At 34.9% G+C, this 21,172-nt stretch overlaps 1 protein-coding gene across 1 annotated transcript; it reads left to right on the top strand.

Moving 5' to 3' along the window:
- Positions 1-5,141: 5,141 nt before the first annotated feature.
- Positions 5,142-20,562, top strand: LOC140834747 (sister chromatid cohesion protein PDS5 homolog A-like). Its single transcript, XM_073199844.1, has 33 exons — positions 5,142-5,385; positions 6,801-7,004; positions 7,087-7,268; positions 8,025-8,151; positions 8,240-8,458; positions 8,695-8,911; positions 8,987-9,132; positions 9,230-9,375; positions 9,689-9,838; positions 9,960-10,008; positions 10,102-10,293; positions 10,398-10,580; positions 11,179-11,333; positions 11,415-11,541; positions 11,682-11,831; positions 11,915-11,974; positions 12,053-12,189; positions 12,313-12,430; positions 12,546-12,677; positions 12,800-12,999; positions 14,806-14,956; positions 15,121-15,267; positions 16,181-16,261; positions 16,327-16,950; positions 17,039-17,143; positions 17,643-17,710; positions 18,260-18,311; positions 18,421-18,507; positions 18,618-18,655; positions 19,103-19,165; positions 19,247-19,404; positions 19,665-20,026; positions 20,117-20,562. The coding sequence occupies exons 1-33, from the start codon at positions 5,290-5,292 to the stop codon at positions 20,147-20,149; spliced, it is 4,959 nt and encodes a 1,652-aa protein (XP_073055945.1). The 5' UTR covers positions 5,142-5,289; the 3' UTR covers positions 20,150-20,562.
- Positions 20,563-21,172: the final 610 nt, after the last annotated feature.

Below are 21,172 nucleotides of genomic sequence, written 5' to 3'. Positions count from 1 at the left end.
AATCTTTCATAAAATGATTACTGAAGACGCAATGGAAAACTATTATGAATAAAATAGGGGTTTTTGAAATAGTGATTTATTTTAAGAGTGAGTCTCACGTGAGATCGTCTCACGGATCTTAATCTTTGAGACGAGTCAACTCTACTCATATTCACAATAAAATGTAATACTCTTAGCACAAAAAATAATTCTTTTTCATGGATGATCCAAATAAGAGATATGTCTCACAAATACGATCCGTGAGACCGTCTCACACAAGTTTTTGTCTTATTTTAATATTCATTATTATTAATATTATTAATTTAAGGCAGAAATAGATCAAATCAAATTTGCTTTTTTATTTACTTATTTAAGCAGAGTGAGTCTCATGTAAGACCGTCTCACGGATTATAATCTGTGAGACGGGTCAACCCTACTCATATTCACAATAAATACTCATATTCACAATAAAAAGTAATATTCTTAGCATAAAAAGATAATAATTTTTCATGAGTGACCCAAATAAGAGATTCATCTCACAAATACGACCCGTGAGACCGTCTCACATAAGTTTTTGTCATTTAAGCAGACCAGTTAAGAATCCATATTTGTCTCGATTACTTGGCGAGCACTGTCAGTAAGAGCTGTTATAACCGTTAACTGTGGTTTGCACCTTTTGGAGTTCAACGAATCATGTAGCTCGTGCCACAAGATAATGGAGAATTTGTATCCTAGTTCAGAGATAAATGGACAATAAGTTAGACCAACTGAGATACAAGCTCGATCTCAGTATCTCATTATTGTTATTATAAGGTAATTTATGATCATTCAAGGCTCATCAAATCAAGTTTGCTTTTCCTCACAAAAATAAAATAATCAAATTTTATTTTGAGAATGATCGAGGAGATAAATAAATTAAATGGATAACAATGTTTCAATTTTCATCAAATTTCTAACATGTTTTTCATAACAAACCTAGCGACATGTAAATTGGATTAGGGGTGTCAATCGGGTGGGTTGGGTCGGGTTGACCCGCGAATTTTTTTTTTTTTTTTTCAACCCGAACCCAACCCGAATCCGAAGCAACCCAAAAACCCCCAACCCGAACACGAACCCGTCTAACCCAACTCAACCCGTCTAACCCGATTTTTTTTATTTTTTTAAAAAATTAATGAAAAAAAATCGAAAAAATAAAAAATAATAATAAATATAGAAAAAAATATAATCGTTTAGCTGCCTATATAGCGACGGTTTTTATTTAAACCGTCGCAATTGAAACCGTCGCCGATTTATATGAGCGACGATTTTAGTAAACCGTCGCTAATAGTTTAGGGTTTAGGGTATTAGCGACGGTTTTAGCAAACAGTCGCTAATAGTTTATGGTTTAGGGTTTAGGGTTCGGGGTTTTAGCAAACTGTCTATAAATTGTCGCGTTTAGAGTCGTTTTTAACATTTGCATTTAGTCATCCTGAGTGTTTATTAAATTGATATATCCGTTATCCTTACAATCAAAAAAAATGTCAGAACAAACCATATTTAGACGAAATTACAAACAATTTGTGGTTCCTAATAAAAAGTACAAAATTGTTGATGTCAATCGAAAAAAGAGTCTTGAATACTACGAACCATTTGTATTTCCTACGCAAGTCTCGCAAGTTGTGTATTTGACTTATCCAACAACAAAGAGAGCAGAATCAGATTGGATGCATGTGAGTACTCTACGTAGGCGAGCTTATGTCACTGATGTTGAGCCAAATACTGAGCATAATCAAATTGATGCGAACGATGCATTTCAAAATCATGGGAGCTATACGTTCACATACATCAACATGTAGATGGATCTGTCGTTGACACGCGATCCCGCCTGCTCCACGTAAGTTTATTAAATTTCGTTATTTTCATCAACGCTACATTAAAAAAATTCAATTTGATTCATTTTAAATCAACATCACAGGAGGAGATGGAGCGTTACATGGCTGATTCATTTTGTATGAAACACTTGTATTATTATTTACAGATTAATAATATGATTACATTTCTCAAATTTTGTTAATTTTTTTTGGATTATACAGCACAATATATTTGTATTTCAGATTTAAATAATTATAACATTTTAAAAAAAAAGTATTTGCGACAGTTTTTGTTGAAACCGTCGCAAAATTAGCGACATTTTATACAAACCGTCGCTAAGTAGCGACAGGTATTAACAAAAACGTCGCCGATCCGGTTTTGTTAATACCTGTCGCTATTAGCGACGGTTTTACTCAAAATCCGTCGCTATTATACTCTGGGTCTAGAAAATAGTTATATAAATTGTAAAAAATTTTTAAGGTCATTGGGTGACCTGATATTTTTTTCAGGTCAACCCGGGGCAACCCGAACCCACCCGAGAAATTTTTTTTTTTCGGGTTTGCATTCGGGTCGACCCGTTTCGACCCGAACCCGAAAACCCCCAACCCAAACCCGATATTTTTCGTGTCGTCCCGTGTCGGGTTCATTTTTGACACCCCTAAATTGGATAAACCAGACCGCTAATTTGATGGATCTATAGTAAAAATTAGTAAAATAATTGCTTGTACACAACTAAATATCTAAAAGGGATGATCGATAAATTTATAAACCAAATATAAATTAACAGTGGAACGGTCTCATTGATTTATATCTCTAAAACTGCATTGAAAAATAGTATTTTTAACATAAAAAATAATATTTTTTTTAAAGATTTGACTCGAGTCGAAGATCCATCTCACAAAAATTGACATGTAAACGATCTTGATAAATTTCATCAAAATATTTCAGAATTTAAACCAATGAGTAATTTGTGTTTTTAAACTAAAGTTTACCACATATATTTATAATGATTAGGGATAACGAGATTTATCGTAATAATTATATAAATAATAAATAAACATTATAAAAATACGTGTGTGCATATTTGATTTTGACAAAAAAGGGTCGAAAAAATATTTGAGATAATGGAGAACTGATCTATCTAATTTAATATTTCGGGACAATACAATTTTTTTTTAAAAAACCCGATATTAATTTTTTTTCTTTACAATATTTTGACTAAAATAACTTATTCATTATAGTATTGTTTATCAAAGTAAAGATTTATTTGAGTAAAAAATCCTAAAAAAAGGAGGATCTTTAATTGGTATTTTTATTTTTTTTGATTAAAATAATTTCCATTACATATTCAATAAGTTATGTATTACAACTTTCGCGATAAACAAAAGAATGACATATGAGTAAAATTGTCTACGTTTCCGAGAACTATGTCGAGCTAACTCATCTGCCACTTGGTTTGCATTCCTTCTGCGATGTTCAATATTCACATTTTGGATTATGAAACAAATGATTCGTATTTACTCAGATGTTCGTAATTTGTTTATATCACAAATATCATCAAGATCACACACAGTAAATGACCAATTGTTGATCATGCTTTGATATTATATTTTTCTTTATAATTTTTCGAGCAAAATCTCTTACTTTACAAATTCTTTCTCAAAAATAAGAGATCGTTGGGTAAAGATTCATTTTTAAAAATTCGATGATCATTAATTGGTTCCATTTCTAACCCATTTCGTGGTTTATTTATTATAAATTGCATTTTTGAAAAATCGATCATAAACTTCTTTCAAATACGAGGAGCAACATGTTTTAAAATCAAGATCTATCGTTATTATTCACACAAATTATAAATTATATTTATCAAGATCACGCATTATATATAACTAAATTTTTTATCTTACACTACAAAAAAAAATAGATTTAGCTACGGTCAAAACCGTCGCTAAAACCGTCGCAAAAAGGTAAGGCGACGGTTGTAACGACGGTCAGGCTATCCGTAACCTGATTCTGCGTCGCCTTCGAAAAGTAACGGTTGAAAATTCCCGTCGTTATATAGCGACGGTTTTCATGAAGAATACCGTCGCTATATTTGCGACGGATTTTATACCCGTCGCTAAATTAAGCGACGGTTCTTTATAATCCGTCGCTAAATTAATCGGCGGTTTTTTAAAAAAACCGCCGCTTAAGTAGCGACAGTGTTTATCGATAAAATTCGTATAAAAAAACTACTAAAAAATTTACGAACGAAATATGGCACCGATGAAGAAATTCTGTAAAAAAACTACTAAAAAATTTTTTGTGAAAAAAAAGCTTTAATACCTAATTTGAGCGAAGACATGCAGCTTTACGTAACGGAAGATCGCACCGACGAGGAAATCTACAAAATAAATACGAAAAATTGTTAGTACAAAACAAAAAAATCGAAACTTTGAAAAAATAGATAAAGTTTCGCTACCGGATATAGTGAAAACTCGTTAAGAAAATTTTCGCGAACCTTCGTATATATAGAATTATAGCGACGGTTTTTGGAAAAACCGTCGCTATATAGCGATTATTATATTAAAACCGTCGATATGATAGCGACAGTTTTTGACAAACCGTCGTCGATCTAGATCCGCGACGAATTCTGCATAACTGTGGCTGATCTAGATCGGCGACTATTATATTAAAACCGTCGCTATTAAATTAAGCGACGGTGTTTTACACGGTCGCTATATAGCGACGAATTTTAATAAAACCGTCGTCTGTTAAATTAAGCGACGGTTTATGAAAATTTGTCGCTATAATAGCGACGGTAGTATACAAGACCGTCGCATGTGTTTTACCCCTTGCACAAAATGGCGACGGGTGTGTGGAACAGTCGCAATAATAGCGACCGTTTTTTATAAACATTCGCTAATATAGCGACGTGTTTTATAAAACCGTGGCTATTATAGCGACGGTTTTATACAACCGTCGCTATAATTTAAAAGGCGACGGTTCATGAAAACCCCATCGCTATATAGCGACGGAAAAGAGAAACCGTCGCTATTTGAGCGACGGTTTTAAGAAAATCGTCGCTAATGCTTCCGTTTTTTTGTAGTGTTAGCAGATTATTTCAAAATTATATAACATATTTTTTTGAAACATAATATATAACATAATAATAATTATTATCCTCAGGATTCACTAGAAACAAATAAAAAATAAAGGTTATATTTATTCATGGAAAAAAGACAGAGAAAAGATGGGAGTTGAAAGTGAAAATAAAATAATTAGAAGGGCATAATTGCAAAAACCTCATTATTAAATATCGACTTTAACTGTGGGTAGTGAACTCCTGAACGGCCGCGCTTTCTCACTTGTTAGAAGCACCCATGAAAAGCCCCAATTCACACACACAATAGAAAACACTAAAAAAACGCAGTGAATCCTGCTGATTGAAATTACAAGGTGTGAGAAGTTTTGAATTTTATGGCTCTTAAGCAGCTGCAACAGCAGCTGAGAGAGCTGGGTGAGAAGCTGGAAAGTCCTCCAGCTTCGAAAGACGCTCTCATTAAGGTCTTGAAGGTAAAATGTTTTTCCTTTTGGCAATTTAAATGCCTGGCTTGCGTTTGAATTATGGTCGAAGCATGTTTTTTGTGCGTTTTTTGAGATGTTCGATGCGAAGTCATATTTGTGGATTTATGTTTGTTTCATTTTGAAAGTTGAGGCTTCGTGAAATTGGTATGGAATTAGGGTTCCTTCGCGGAACTATTCAGCTCAATTGTTCGTGGGAAACGAAAAGTTCGAGTCTTTGTGTTTCAAATTTGTAACTTCTGTCGTGTTCTGATTGTCCTTTTTTTGTATGTCCATGAGGTCAACTTGTAGGAGCATTCTGGTGTTTTGATCGAGCCCTACTTGGTGCTCGTTGGGGTTCATTGTCATTTTTTTATAGGGTCTGAATCTGATTGTTTTGCTTCATTCATTTTCTTCTGTCCTAGTTCTTTTTAGGTGGTGGATGGGGGATGGGAGGAGGACTGAAGGCAGAAAGCTTCATGTTTGCAAGAATATTACTTTGAATAATATCAATAAATATTAAATATTCTTATTTTGGGTTAGATTTTTACTAGTGATTTTTATATGTCTTTGTTTGATCTCGGGGACTTTTAAAACATGTGACTGCATAAAAGGGAATACTGGATTCTGAAGTTATTCTCTTCAAGACCCCCTTTCCAGATTTTTATCATGCTTGTGCATCTGTGCATTTATGCAAAACAGAGAAGAATATGAACACTTTTGTATAGAAGCATAGTTCTAGCTGCTGTTGTATAAACACTTTTTTTTCTAAAAAAACTCTGCCTTGTGTAGTTGTACCTGATTAAAATGGACCAAGTAAAAGTCATGGAGAAGGGAAAATCATGTATTTCATGAAGGCATCACGTGTCCCTATGCCAATAATTTGTTTTAGAAATTGATATGGTTTAGTGTGGACGATGAACGAAACATCTTTATAACTTAGCGTAGTTAGTGAGATATATCGGGCTATTTTAACTAAGTGTCTCAATAATATTTTGAGTTATTTTATCATATGGAGTCATTTGTCGTGTACACATTAATTTCCTGTTACTTGTAGCTCCTTCAACAAGTCCAGTTTTCAGTGAAATTTATGTATCAATGCTCTAGTTTACTCAGTGACTTCTAACTTCTGAGACCTTGATTTATTAATTCCCGGCCCGTGGCTACACAGATTAATCGGAGATGTCCACTCATCCTTGTATTCTTGTTTTCTATGTATATTTTTTATACAGATAAATTCGATGATAACCTTTGGTTTTGCATACCCCACATTCCACAAATTTGGTTTCACAAACTTAAAATTTTACTCCGCTCTGATGGACTTTAGAACTGGAAGTGTTTTGTGTCAGATGCCTCCATTAAGTTATGTGGACTCTAAACTTATTGCTTTGCTTAATAACAGTTATAACTGTCTCCTTCACATGCAGCAAGGTGCATCTTGTCTTTCCGAACTAGATCAAACACCACCAAAGTCCGTAATGGAGTCCATGGATGCTTTTTTAACTTCTATCGCCAAGCCAGAACTTGTAAAGCATCACGATCGAGAGGTTAAGCTATTTGTAGCTGTATGTATCTGTGAAATAACTCGAATTACTGCACCAGAGGCTCCTTATGATGATGATGTTCTAAAGGTACATCTCACTTAAAATAATGATCGAATGGAGGTATCAACTTGAGGATATTCTAACCGATTGCTAGTTTAATCTATTACAGGATATTTTTGAGTTAATTGTGGGTACCTTCAGCGGCTTAAATGATATAAATGGCCCATCATTTGGAAGGAGAGTAGTTATTCTTGAAACATTGGCAAGATATAGATCTTGTGTCGTGATGCTGGATCTTGAGTGTGATGATCTTGTAAATGAAATGTTTAATACTTTCTTCAAAGTTGCTAGGTACGGTTCATCTGATATTAAATCTCTATGCGCAGTCAAATCATGTCTATTCACAAGCCTCTTACCAGCTTATTATTTCTCTATGAATGTCGACCCATTTCAGACAAAGTATGTTATATTTTTTTGGATATTTCACACCTGTGCACAAATTGAAATGCTGCGCCTCGTCATTGTTTGTTAACTTTCTTTCTTCATCGATAGATGCACCTACCTTGATTAATTTCTTCAGTTTAAATGTTGAATATTTGGAAAAATATGTTGATTTGTGGTACATTCTACTCACCTGCGAAGACCTGAGGGGGGACGAGAGAAGGTGCTAATCACTTTTATATATGTTCCTTTGCGTATGATAGCTGCTTGTTAAATTAAAATACCGTAAAATAACATTCTGGACATCAATTGGGTGTTCACTGACTCAGGGTTTCGGCTGGACCGAAGGGGGGGGGGGGGGTTGTAATGTATCCTTTTCAATGCAAAGTTCTCAAACATTGTAAAAGTGGAAAGAGAATATATGATGCTGTCAAAATTATATGGTGCATCTAACCTTAGTGCATATTTTGACCTCTTATTGCTTCAAAAATGAATGCAGTTGTTCTATGCAGCTTGTGAATCTAACCTTAAATTGCTATACAGAAGTTGATTCCTGAAAATTTTCGTTAAAACAAAGTTACATCTTTCGAGATAATTCATATGGATCCTTTATGATGGCTTTACGGTGTGTATTGACTTAAGGATGTGTTTTTTCTCCACATGCAGTGATGAGCATCCTGAGAATGCTTTGACTTCAATGCAGACAATTATGGAGGTTCTCTTTGAAGAAAGCGAGGATGTACCAGAGAACCTTTTACTTAGTATACTTTCTGCTTTAGGCCCGAACAAGGAGGTGAGAATATATGTTTTGTCCTCACAGAAAGTTCGCCAATTTGAATGCCTTCCCAACAAGAGTTTAACTTTGAAACTTTTGCTGCTAGAACATAAACTCAGCTGCGAGGAGGCTTGCTATGAATGTGATAGAGCATTGTGCGGGAAAACTGGAACCTGGCATAAAACATTTTATTATTTCATCAATGTCTGGAGACAAGAAGTTCCTGAATTCTGAGATTAATTATCTTGGAGTACTATATGATGTTGGCCGTTGTGCTCCTCAAATCTTATCTGGAGTTGTTTCTTATCTTACCGGAGAGCTTCTGGTTAAGACTCAAATTATTTTGTGCTTTTATCCGGTTCTATGTTGGCAAACAAAATATTCAGAATGCAATGACTTGACGGATTATGTTTTCCTTTCTGAATTTGACGGCATGATGTCATATGTATTATTGTTTTAGAGTAAGCAACAGTGAATAATGATTGTGACGGGGTATCTGTTTTTAGAGTTATTTTCATAGATCTTCTACTCGTCATAATTGGATATGTTTGGCGTCAACAGAGTGATCAACTGGACATTCGTTTGAAAGCAGTGGGATTAGTGGGTGACCTCTTTACTGAACCAGAATCTACTATTTCTGACTCATTCCATCCTGTGTTTTTGGAGTTCTTGAAAAGGATGACTGATAGAGTGGTGGAGGTCAGAATGTCTGTCCTTGAGCATGTAAAGACTTTTCTTCTCGCAAATCCTTCACGAGTCGAAGCTCCTCAAATAATCTGTAAGGAATTTTGAGTAGCTGTTGTTAATCATATACTTGTGTGGTATTTGATTCTTCATATTTAATATTTTCCAGCTGCACTCAGTGATCGATTGCTAGATTATGATGAAAATGTTCGCAAGCAAGTTGTCTGTGTTGTTTGTGATGTGGCATGCCGTGCCCTATCATCTATACCGGTTGAAACAATCAAGCTGGTAGCAGAACGTCTTCGTGATAAATCTGTATGTATGCTTAATTTTGTATGTGCATCCTTTTGGTGGTTCATATTTGGCCACTGCAGTGCTCATTTTCCAATTTATTTTTGCTGTATGTATGCAGATACTGGTCAAAAGATATACTCTAGAGAGATTAGCTGACATCTACAGAGCATCTTGCTTTGACAAGTCCAGTGACTCAAAAAAGAATGCTGAATATGATTGGATTGTTGGGAAAATTTTGAGATGCTTTTATGATAAAGATTTTAGGTAACTTGCTGGTTTGTGGTTGCAGTAGGTTTAGTTTTTTTTTCCATTAAGTGTATAAAGGGCCTGAATAAAAGTTTTCAAATAAATTAGCGTGTTTGATGATCAACTCCTTACGAATGAACTATGAAGTTTGTTATTCTAATAACGGTCTCCACTGCACCATGTTATGATAAATCATGGAGTTGTTATTTAGATACAAACTACTAAAGGAAACGTGGGTACATACTACATAGGCTAGATGATATTCCAGTTGGCTGATAATTTTTGCCTTGCTATTTTCATGTCATGCTGACTGTCCTAATCTTTCATGCAGGTCAGATATAGTTGAACCAATCCTATCTCTTTCCTTGTTTCCAGCAGATTTTTCCAATAAAGATAAGGTGCTAAATTGGATAAGGATCTTCTCTGGATTTGACAAAGTTGAAGTTAAGGCTCTTGAGAAGATTTTGGAGCAGAAACAAAGGTCTGCGCAAAGCCCCTTTGTTTACAATTTTTTGGGGGCTTTTGTTGATAAACTTCATATTTTGTTCAATTTGCATGAAATACTAGCAGCCGGCTTCATGGGATTATTAATTGTGTTGTAGGTTGCAGCAAGAGATGCAGAAGTACATATACCTTAGACTGTCGTCTCAGGTTTGTGATAATGAGTTATCCTTTTTTGATTTCGTGGTTAGTAATATTATTAAGGTCTTTGATAAATAATATTAAATATTGGCTTAAATTCAGGAAGGTGATGTGGCGGAGCTTCAAAAAAAAGTCATGTTCTGTTTCCGTGTTATGTCCCGCTATTTCATTGATCCAGCAAAGACAGAGGAGAATTTTCAGCTTCTCGACCAATTAAAAGATTCCAACATTTGGAAAATTTTGACACAGCTTCTCGATTCAAACACTGGCTGGCTTCTAGCCTGTAGTTCACGGGTGAGATATTTGCTGATGTTAAAATCATTTTAAAAAGAATTTAGCTTAAAAATGTTTGCAAACCAATGTTTGAGGGCTTCTCTGGCTTTTTTAATCCCATGCAGGATGATTTACTGAGCATCATTGGCCCAAAGCATCGGCTTTACGAATTTCTGGGCAGTCTTTCTTTGAAATGCTCTTGTTTACTTTTCAACAAGGATCATGTTAAAGAAATTCTTCTGGAGGCTGGTGTACAGAAATCATCTGGGAGTAATGAGTTGATTTTGTCCTGCATGACAATATTAGTGGTACGATTCATAGATGATTCAGTGTGTGAGTATACAGATATCAAATGTTTAATGATACTATGATGTTTACACTTTGGTATATCTTTCTGGTTAATTATTATATTGGACAAAAAATGACTCAAACACGTGTACCCAAACCCAGTTTAACAATCACTATCTAGTCCTGAACCAGTACCTATGAGTCTGCATCAAGTAGATTGTAAGGGTCATATCCATTCAGATGCTCATCCATGTGTTACATTGAAATCGCTCAAAACTCTTCATACATAAATATTCAATAATATCTGTCATGCTTATGTTGGTTGGTTGGCTGGAAGCAAACCTCAAAATAAACTATTTAAGAGCTGAAACGCATTTATCATGTTAATCTTAAATGAAAATCTCATTGATACGACTCTTTGTTTTCCTGTTTTGGCTTGGCACTCCTTATGAATCTCGTTTATAATTATAACCATGGACGTCAAAGGAAAAAATACGAACTATGTTTTTATGTCCTCATCCACAGGAAAATTTTTTTACATCAATCTTTTGCTTCTTACTTCAAGCTATTTTTGTAACTTCGGGTTTTGAAATACTTTTTTGATGATGCCATGATTAGATTCTTGCACGTTTTTGTCCTTCGATGCTTGCTGGAATAGAAGAAGATTTGGTACATCTTCTCGAGGATGACAATGAAATAATAAAGGAAGGTACTTTGCATGTTCTTGCAAAGGCTGGGGGAACTATCCGTGAACAGCTGGGAGTTTCGACAAGGTCTGAATCTTACCATATGTCTGGCATTGATCTTCATTTTATTTTGTGTTTTTTCTTAAATGATGTACCTTCTGTTCATAGATCATTAGACCTTATTCTTGAGCGCATATGCATTGAGGGTAGCCGAAGGCAGGCCAAATATGCTGTCCACGCACTGGCATCCATAACAAAAGATGATGGACTCATGTCACTTTCTGTTCTTTACAAGGTTTCCATTTACTTATGTTAATCTATTATCTTATCCCGTTCTCATCTGCGGCTTCTCTATTCTATTTTATGTTGTTATTTTTCGCATGTGATTTTTGGTAAATATTGATGATTCAGTCTGTTTTTGGGTCAAATAAATAGAGGCTGGTTGATATGCTTGAAGATAAGTCACATTTACCTGCTGTGCTCCAGTCTCTTGGGTGTATAGCTGAAGCTGCTATGCCAGTGTTCGAAACAAGAGAAAGAGAAGTTGAGAAGTTCATTAAGGAAAACATTCTGGAGTGCAGCCAAGTATGCCTTTTCAGATAAGAATTTCACGTCCTGTATTCTCTTTTATTGTTAAGAGTTTAATGTAAAACTTGCATCTCTCTCAGGTAGCAGGAGACCAGGCAAATGATTCTTGGGATGGTAGAAGTGAACTTTGTTCCTTAAAGGTCTTTTTTCCAGATTATTTGTATTTCGGCCATGAAATATTGTTCATATTGCTCACACATGCTGGGAATTGTGTACAGATTTTTGGGGTTAAAGCTTTGGTCAAGAGCTATTTGCCTGTCAAAGATGCTCACCTTCGTTCTGGTATTGATGACCTTGTTCTAATCCTCAAGAATATACTTACATTTGGTGAATACTCAAGGGATATTAAATCAAGGTAATTAGGCAGTATAGCGTATACAAATTTCTATTCAGAGGTAGTGTTCTTGCAATTTTAGTCTTTCTAACCTAAGATTTCTTAAAAGATTCTAGTTAATATTGTTTCTTTTCCGCATTGCAGTTTGGTTGATATGGCGCATTTGAAGCTTGCTGCAGCAAAAGCCGTGCTTCGCCTATCCAAACACTGGGAGCATAAAATTCCTGTTGATGTCTTTTATCTGACCTTGAAAACATCGGAGGTGGAGTATTTGCATGAAAATATTTGGTTTCTTGTGGATTACTTTCCTAGTTGCTGTTACCTTAAAGCAGTTAATCGATGTTTTTCTCGTTCTCTCAACTCTTTGGTGTTTGTAGGATGATTTTCCTGAGGTAAATAGACTACTTCTCAACAAGGTTCATCAATATGCAAAAGACAGAATTTTAGATCCCAAGTATGCCTGTGCCTTCCTGCTTGATTTTACTTCCCAGCAGTCTGATTTGGAAGAGGTATGTGCACTTTCGTGTTTATTGTGTTTTTAATATATATAGATAGATGCATAATATGAATATGCACCTTTAGCAAATTTATTTTTTGAAATTATTTATTGGAATTCTCATATATATGACAGAACAAACGCAATTTGAGTGATATCATTCAGATGTGTTGGCAAAGTAGAGCACGCCAAATTCTCTCACAGGCTGATGGAATTTCTTCACAGTTTTATCCAGAATACATTCTCCCATACGTGGTCCATTCCCTTGCTCATCATCGTACATTTCCTAATGTTGATGAATGCAAAGATGTCAAAATGTTTGAAGTTTTGTACAGGTAATTTTGGATTGACATTTATGATGTTCAATTATGGTTTGTCACTCAAAGAAGTTAAAACAGTTCATGTTAAGAATACACAGTTTGTAATTATTCATTTGAAGTCTTGTTGTGAATAGTCAAACTTTTGGCATTAGAAGTGAGCTAATGGTTTTCACGCTGAAATTTCTACCTCTTTCAATGGCTGCTGCACTGAATTTTTTCCTTTGAATTTTCTCTTGTGGATTCACATAGATTTTCAAATCCTTTATAGATATATGAATTTGAAATGACGATTTAAATTTAAGTCCATGTGGATCATGTGTTGAGGTATTTAGAAACATGAGTAACTGTGTTTAAAAATCATCAAATCGTTCTTTGTGAACTTTTGTTTTGGAATTTTCAGATTTAAGTGTATAATCACTTGCAACTAACACCCTTACTTCATTATTATTAGCTTATCGTATGTGTCGTAAGATTTTATACGCTCTTGAAGTCTTGATTAACGATTATTTAATATGGGACTGCAAAACCACTGAATCCAAATGATTGTAGATAAAATCTATAGTTATGATTTGATTTACTTGATCACGGACCGGTAGAACCACATATTACATTATTTAGATGCTATCCATTGTGGTCAGGTTTCATATTAAATTAAAAACAAATGTATTTTGTGCTTATTTTTTACTCTTAAATGCAACTTTTACAGTCTTATGGCCAATGAGGATTCTAAAATGTGATTCTGACAAGCATAGTGCTAATTTCTGTGGGTCTTTTGATTCCCAGTAACATTTGGATGGTTGTAAACAGGAAGTCATCCCATAGACAATAATTAAATTTGAAAATATAGAATTTTCGATTGTCTATGTTGTAAAGTCCCGATGTAGATTATTGGCGTAACTTAAAAGGGTTGACCTCGATAAGTTCTACTTTATTTTATGGAAGAGTGAAAGTGACTGACTGTAAAATCAATAATTGCTACTTGGAATGATAAGATGTGGTGATCCCTTCTACCTCTGCAAGAAAAAAAATGTTGGAAAGAATTTGAGGCGCATTGCTGCTGTTGAAACTTCAAAGCACCAACTTCTTAAACCCAAATTACCAAAGTATATACACATAATTTTTTTATTGAAATGTCTTGTGGTTTGCAAGTGTGGAACTATGGATAGTTGTGAAAAGTGTCTTCTATCATGCCTAAGCTCTGAGAGTAGGGAGGTATGCCTTATATTTTGTTTTGTTTTTTTGTTCATTTTGGTTTTTAGATGTTAAAGCTTTGTGGTTCAAAAAAGGAGTGCAACATTGAAAGTGGAATCACTAAACAAGAATGTTTTTATTAATGTGTATATCGAACAGTTATGTTTCAGTTTTGTCATATGTGGTATTATTTTTCGGTTTCTTGATTCAGATTAGTTGCTGACATGCATTGAAATATAATAGGTATTACTGCTAACACTGGATGTGCTCTTAGTAGGTACAAAACAGATGCATGTTAAAGTTATGCTATTCAGGACCTTGTTAAACATGTAGCAAGTATGCAGCCATTAACTGTATGATACGCACTTGGCTTCAATCCAAGCGTGCATTATTTTAGCTCTGTGGCTAAACCACAAATGATCCTAATCCTACTGTTCACTTTGCATTCATTATGATTGTTTACTGAAATAACTGTAATTCACATTCTCGTGGAAATGCACGAGACGAGTCCAATAAGAATCAGTGCTAGTCCCAGTAAATTGCAGTGATAACAAGACTATGACATACCTGCATTGCTATGGTTGTGAGTGGAGTTTTACATGCATTTTGTTTATATTGTATCTGTTTCAGGCAGCTATATTTGTTTCTGTCTATGCTGGTACATGGAGATGGTAAGTCTGAAGTCAATATTAGCAAGGACGAGGAGAGCACTTCATTGTTGAATTCAATTTTTCTACAAATCAAGCGCTCTGAGGATGCTTTTGATTCAACTAAATCCAAGGTTTGATATCAAGAATTATGGAGTTTGTCTTTTAATGCTGTAACCGACAAAATTTTTTTTGAGAGTCAAACTATAAGAACAAAATGAGAAGAATGCTATGGTTAGAATGCTTGTGAGGTATTGTTGTTCTGATTCTAGGTATAATTTGAAATTATACATCACAGAACTTGTATGCTTTATGCGATCTCGGAATGTCGATTATCAAGAGGTTAGCTTCAAAAGAAACCGTTCCTCAAAACTCAAGTGCATCAGTGACCCTACCTCCTGTGCTTTATAAATTGGTCGAGAAGAAAGAAGATAGTGACTCCCTGGTATGTGTAATTAAACTCTCTTTTCCATACTTGTCATCCACCATGTGTCTAGATGAGATGAATGAATAGCAAGATGATCAATGTTTCCTTCTCCCTACTAGGATATATTTAGATCTGAAGCAAGTTTTGTTTAAATGAAATTTCTCTTTCAGTTGCCATACTGGGTTACACTCGGTATCCTATGGTCTTAATATTAGTAAGTTGGGGTAATAACAATGCAGTTAGGTATATGCTAATTGCTAACAACCAAAGCTCTAAATTTTTTATGTTGCTTTCGTGCGCCTAAGTTTTCCTAACAAGTGTCATCTACGACATTGCTGTCGAGTTCAAGTGAAATTACCAGCTTGAATTTTTTTTTTCACGTTCAGTTTTATATTAGTCATTTGATCCTCCTCTAAGTCTCTGCATAAAAATCTGATTTCAGCTCAATTATAATGTAAATTTTGAATGGTTAAGCTACTATCATGTGGTGTGCTACCTTGAGTCTCTCTTATGCATGAGTTAGTTTTCTCGAAGTATTATGTAGGAACATTGATGTTGTTGCTGGTATGTTTTGAGGTTTCTTTATTTCTTAGATAATTCAGTCCGCTTAAGGATGTATATGTTTCAAAATGGTTATATTATATCAAAATGGTTATATTATATCAAAGATCATTAAAATGATTTGCGGTTGTCGAAGTCGAGAACTTCTAAGAATAATATGAAAGCTTTCATTCAAGTGGGATCCATCATACCTAAAACAGTGGAAAAGTGTGCTTAAATGTGCACTTGGTCGCATTCAGGAATTTCATTGTTAGGAGTCATGACCTTTTCCAAGTGCTCTTCTCATTGATAAATGTTAGGTGTTCATTTATTTACACCAACTTGGCAAAAAATTATCTTTATGATGACCTCTCATGCTGTTGTATGCTAGGTTGGTGAAGCAAAGACCTGGTTGGCTGAGGAGAACGTATTGGCTCACTTTGAATCACTCAAACTGGAAGCTAATGGAATTGTAAGAGTTCTATGCAGTGTTTAGCATCTGTTTTGAATTAACTAAAGTAAGTCTTTCAACTTCAGATTTCGGAAATTGCTGAGTATGATATCATGAAGGACAGTGACAGTGAGGGCAGTGAAATGCCATTGGGCAAGTTAATGAAACGCCTGAAGGCCAAAATAGCAAAGACAAGAAAAGAGGTGAAGAGTGAGTCTTCACCTGCTGAAGCAGCAAAAGGGAGTAATTTTGATATCCTGGAGATGGTTAAGGAAATAAATTCTGATCTGGGTACAAGTAGCAAGTTGGAATCAAGCAATGGACATGAATATGTCAACAAAAAGAGAAGCGGCCAAAAGTTTCAAAAGAGGAAATCAATGTTAGGTGAAACAACCAATGTTCCTGTCCCTAAACGTCGGAGGTCATCATCTGCTCAAGCTCACAAGTCTCGTCCAGCATTTGCTTCAAAAGTTTCCAAGGGGCATATTGATGGAAATCAGGAAGAAATTGTTAATGACTCAAACAAAATTAACAAGGAACTTCCAAGTAGTTCAGAAGATCATTCTGTGCAAGAAAAACCTTCCGAACCTCCAGAGTCAGAGTTGTTAGTTGATTGTATAAAAAATAAACCCAGCTCTGCGTCCAAGCAGAAAAGTAAACGAACCTACAGAGATGATGATGCATTTGATAAATCAAGTGTTGATGCAAAGGTATGCACTTACACTGATGAATTTTATAGTATGCGTGATGCTTCATGATTATTATTTCTTGATCTCACTTTTCCTTAATATCCTGCAGAAGCCTAAGAAAGTTACAGATTCTTCTAGCCCACACCGAACTAATTATTCCAACCTAGGATCAGTGAAGAAGCAAAAAGAAAAAAGTGTTGCAGGATTACAAAAGGTTGGTTTCTCCTATCATCAGTGTTTTTTTAGATGGTTTATATGTGAATGCAGACATGTTATGTTTCCAACCTTACTTGCTTCTACTTTAAAGTTATCATTTACTGGTACACTGACATAGAGGATGTATGAGCTATGAAACCTAGCACATGCACCAATGATCGGTGGGAAAGCACAGTTAATCAATCAAATGTACAGCATGGAAGCCAGTTTCCCCACGCTCACGGCTTGACTGGCTTGCCAGTGGTGCTTGGAATTTTCTTGATCCCTGTTCATAGAGTTGGTTGGATTTTTCTGAAACATAGGATCTACAACTGCGTTGAATTTGACTTTTTCTTGAACCGATGGTGTATATGGATCAGAAATATTTTCTTTTTTTCAAATATATTTATGAGATTTTTCTAGTTTCTCACTGCATCTGTTTGAAAAGAAATTATATCTTCTGTTTAACTTAAATTTACTTGAATCTTGTTTCTACTTTGTTCTATTGTACAATCCAGGACGACCAAAGTTCCATGGAGGATTTAGTTGATTGCACGATAAAAGTTTGGTGGCCGATGGATAAGCAGTACGTTCTTAATTTTGTTTGTTTCTATGATCTACATTTCACAGTTGTGTTTCCAGAGGTAACGGAATTGAGATTTTATACTTTTGGTGAGCATCAGAACATTCTCCATGTAATATTAACACTCTTAAAGTGTTTCCTCAGAATCAGTCTGCATATTAACCCTTGCTTCGAATTTTATATGAGAATAGTTTTACCACCAAGCCTTGTTAATCCTCATGGCTCATAGCACCACCGACCTTCACCAATAACAAAGAAAATGAGGAATTGGGGATATCATTTTCTTTGCAGTTTATCCTTCTACGACTGCATGATCATCTTCCAGGTTTGGTAAACCGTGCGTGGTTTACCGACGCTTCATCCAAATATGAACTTCTCTCTCATTGTTTTTTACCTCTTCCCCACTTTATATGATTGCCTTTTAACAATTTCATCCATCAAGAGTGGGTCGGACTAAACTTGCAGTCTGTTGTCAATGTTTCATGTTGGTAGGATAAATTTTCCATTCACTGCTTTTAAGTGCAATTCTAAAATTGTCCTGAATTTTAATAGGTTTTACGAAGGTATTGTGAAATCTTTTGATACGGAGAAAAAGAAGCACGTGGTGAGCTGAATTTTGAGCCTCATAATCTTGTACCATGCTGTAGAATTATTTTCCTGTTTTCTTGCTAGAATATCATGACAGTTCTTTTTTCAATCAATTTGATTTGAAGATATTATACAAGGATGGAGATGTGGAAGTTCTTAGATTAGACAAAGAACGTTGGGAACTTGTTGATAATGGCAAAAAAAGTGACAAGGTCTAACACTATAACTATTTTTTATCCTATGAGGATTTTATTATATCATCAATTCTGTTAAGTAAATCTTCTTGCACGAGACCTAACAATGCCTTCAACATCATGTGCAGCGATCTAGTTCATCAAAGAGCTTTCGTCCTAAAGGAGCGTAAGTGTTGCCTTCATAATATTTTACAAACAGTGATGCGTTTGTGATGCGCATTCAATCTCTCCATCAATTTCTGTTTATGAGTTTGACTTTAAATCTGTGTTCTGGTGAAATTTTTTGCAACTAAGAATAACAATAGCGGAAGTACAAGTTGCCCTCGGTGGATTTTGAGCGACCCTTATGTCCATCTTACCCGCAGCTTTATTTTAATTGTTCTATTTATTTTAAAAGACAGTTAAAGTTCAAAATGCCCATGTAATGATGCATAGGAAACTGAGTATTTGTTAAGCATCTTTATAGCGCCATAGAATTAGGGATGACAAAGCCTCATTCACTTTTTTTTGGTTATGTTTGTTTAGTTGATCATTTTTATACATCTTTTAGTGTGCTTTTTATGCTGCCAGAGGCTAGATACTTGGATGTGTTCTCAGTTCATTGACTTTGCAGATCATCTGGGAAGAAAAGCAAAGCTACAGGAGGCATAAAACTGGAGAAAAAAGCTGAAGAGAAGTAAGTTGGTTATTGCCACCCAGCAGTCTCAAATCACATCTTTGCTTTGTAATTACATTATGTAATTCTATGGATTTGCAGATCTCCATCATCTCAAGTCAGAGGGAAAAGAACTCCACGCAAAAGTCCAAAGCAAAGACAAAAGGCCATGTTAAAGGTCAAATCTTCTTTGGGAAGTGGGGGAAGTCCAGATGTTAATCTTGAATTTACCAAACCTTCCATGACTGAATCAGATTCAGGTGAAGAATCAAACTTTTGGCCATCGTATATCCAGAAGTTTATCAAACCAGTTTAGCAATTTTGATGGTTGCTTTTGGCAATGCTTGATTTTACCTCACTTAATTTGTTACTATAAGTGGATACCTAGATTAAAAGCTGTCACTTTACCATTTATGAGTCGTCTTGTTGTGCAGTTTGCTTATTTTTTTCAGTTTCAGTTTTTACAGGTTTTATGTTCTCTATTGATTTGACTTTTTCTTCCCGTTTCAAAACTATTTAGAGCAGGAGCAGAATGAAAGATCTGGTAAGGTTTTATCCGCAGAGAAGCCATCTGACATCGACAATAAACAACTGAAAGATGGTGAGAAGGGTGCGAGTGATGCAGGAGAGTCCAAAGAGGAAGACAATGATTCTGAAGACACTCAAAGTGATCATGTTGGTGGATCTCTACTCGATGCTGATGGATCTGATGATGAAGCAGTTTCTTCTTCAGACATGAAGCATCTAGATCAGATCAAAGAACAATCTGGCCAAGAAGATGAAGAAACGGACACCATGGATGGCCCCGCACTCACAGATGAAGCTGACAAGAAATCGCCTACTTTTCTTGCTGATGCAGAGCTTTCTGATGACGAAACTCTGGTGCTCCACAACTTCCGCTCTATGCTCTGAGCATCATGCATTTTTCTGTATTGACACATGCATACTTATCTTCTCTTTTTTCGAATGCAGAGTAAGTGGAAACAACGTGCTGGAAAAAAATAAGGCCATGCAGATAATAATTAACCTGCTCCTGCAATCCAGCATTCATTATGCTGTAGGTCAATTGACTTTAAGAGATATCGCTGCTGAACAGGTGACGGATATAAATTTAGTGCATTTCCCCTGCAGTAGAACATACCATAGACGTTCATGTTATAGGATAGAAGTTTTCATTCCTACAACACTTTGTCTGCAGTTGGTTATGGCAATTGAGTTTATGTATTTGTAACTTGTGAGGTCTATGTACATCAAAAGATCGTGGTACCTTAGCCGTCTATGTAGCTTAGTTTCCTGATTGAATGTATATCCAAAATTCATCAAAGTTAGGTTACTTTATTTGTATTGTGCTTCTTAAGATTTGTTGTTGAACTAAATCTTCTGTTCAAATATTTGAGAATTATTTATTTATTCTGGCATACACGTGATCATAAGCTTGAACCTGTTTTGTACCGCGTTTTGATAAATTAGATCTTTTTCATCCCCCTATTTTAAACGACATTTAAATCATTTTTTGATGTTTGTGTGAGCTTTTAGCGTTTAACATAAAATCATAGATTTCAGTGAAGCTGAATGTTTAAGTGTTAACTAGTCAAACCTGTCCTAGATATTTTTCTGGACTAGGCGTTAAAAGTTGGGTATAAGTTATAACAATATAAAATATTATAATCAAATAAGCATGTTATTAAATATATATTTGCACCTAAAATTTCTTAAATTAGTAACCAAACATTTATAATAAGTGTCCTTATTAATAAAATCGTTTCATTCAATATGAAACAATTTTATACTCGATCATTATTTTTTTTTATGAGTTTTGAAATAATTGATATTTAAATATTATATATTAGTATTATATTTTTACTTTTTCATCCTTAAAAAGATAATAAAGTAAAGAAATAGAGAAAAAAAATTTCGAGGACCAAAGAGTGCGGAAGATCCAAACCCAATTTCGAAGATTTAAAAACAATTTACCCAAATAAAAAAACAAAATGTCCCAACTCAAAAATCGAACAAAATGTTGATATC

Source organism: Primulina eburnea, chromosome 6 (genome assembly GCF_022965805.1).
Source record: "Primulina eburnea isolate SZY01 chromosome 6, ASM2296580v1, whole genome shotgun sequence".
NCBI lineage: Eukaryota > Viridiplantae > Streptophyta > Magnoliopsida > Lamiales > Gesneriaceae > Primulina > Primulina eburnea.
The sequence above is the reverse complement of the archived record's forward strand: the minus strand, read 5'-3'. Positions and strand labels throughout refer to the sequence as shown.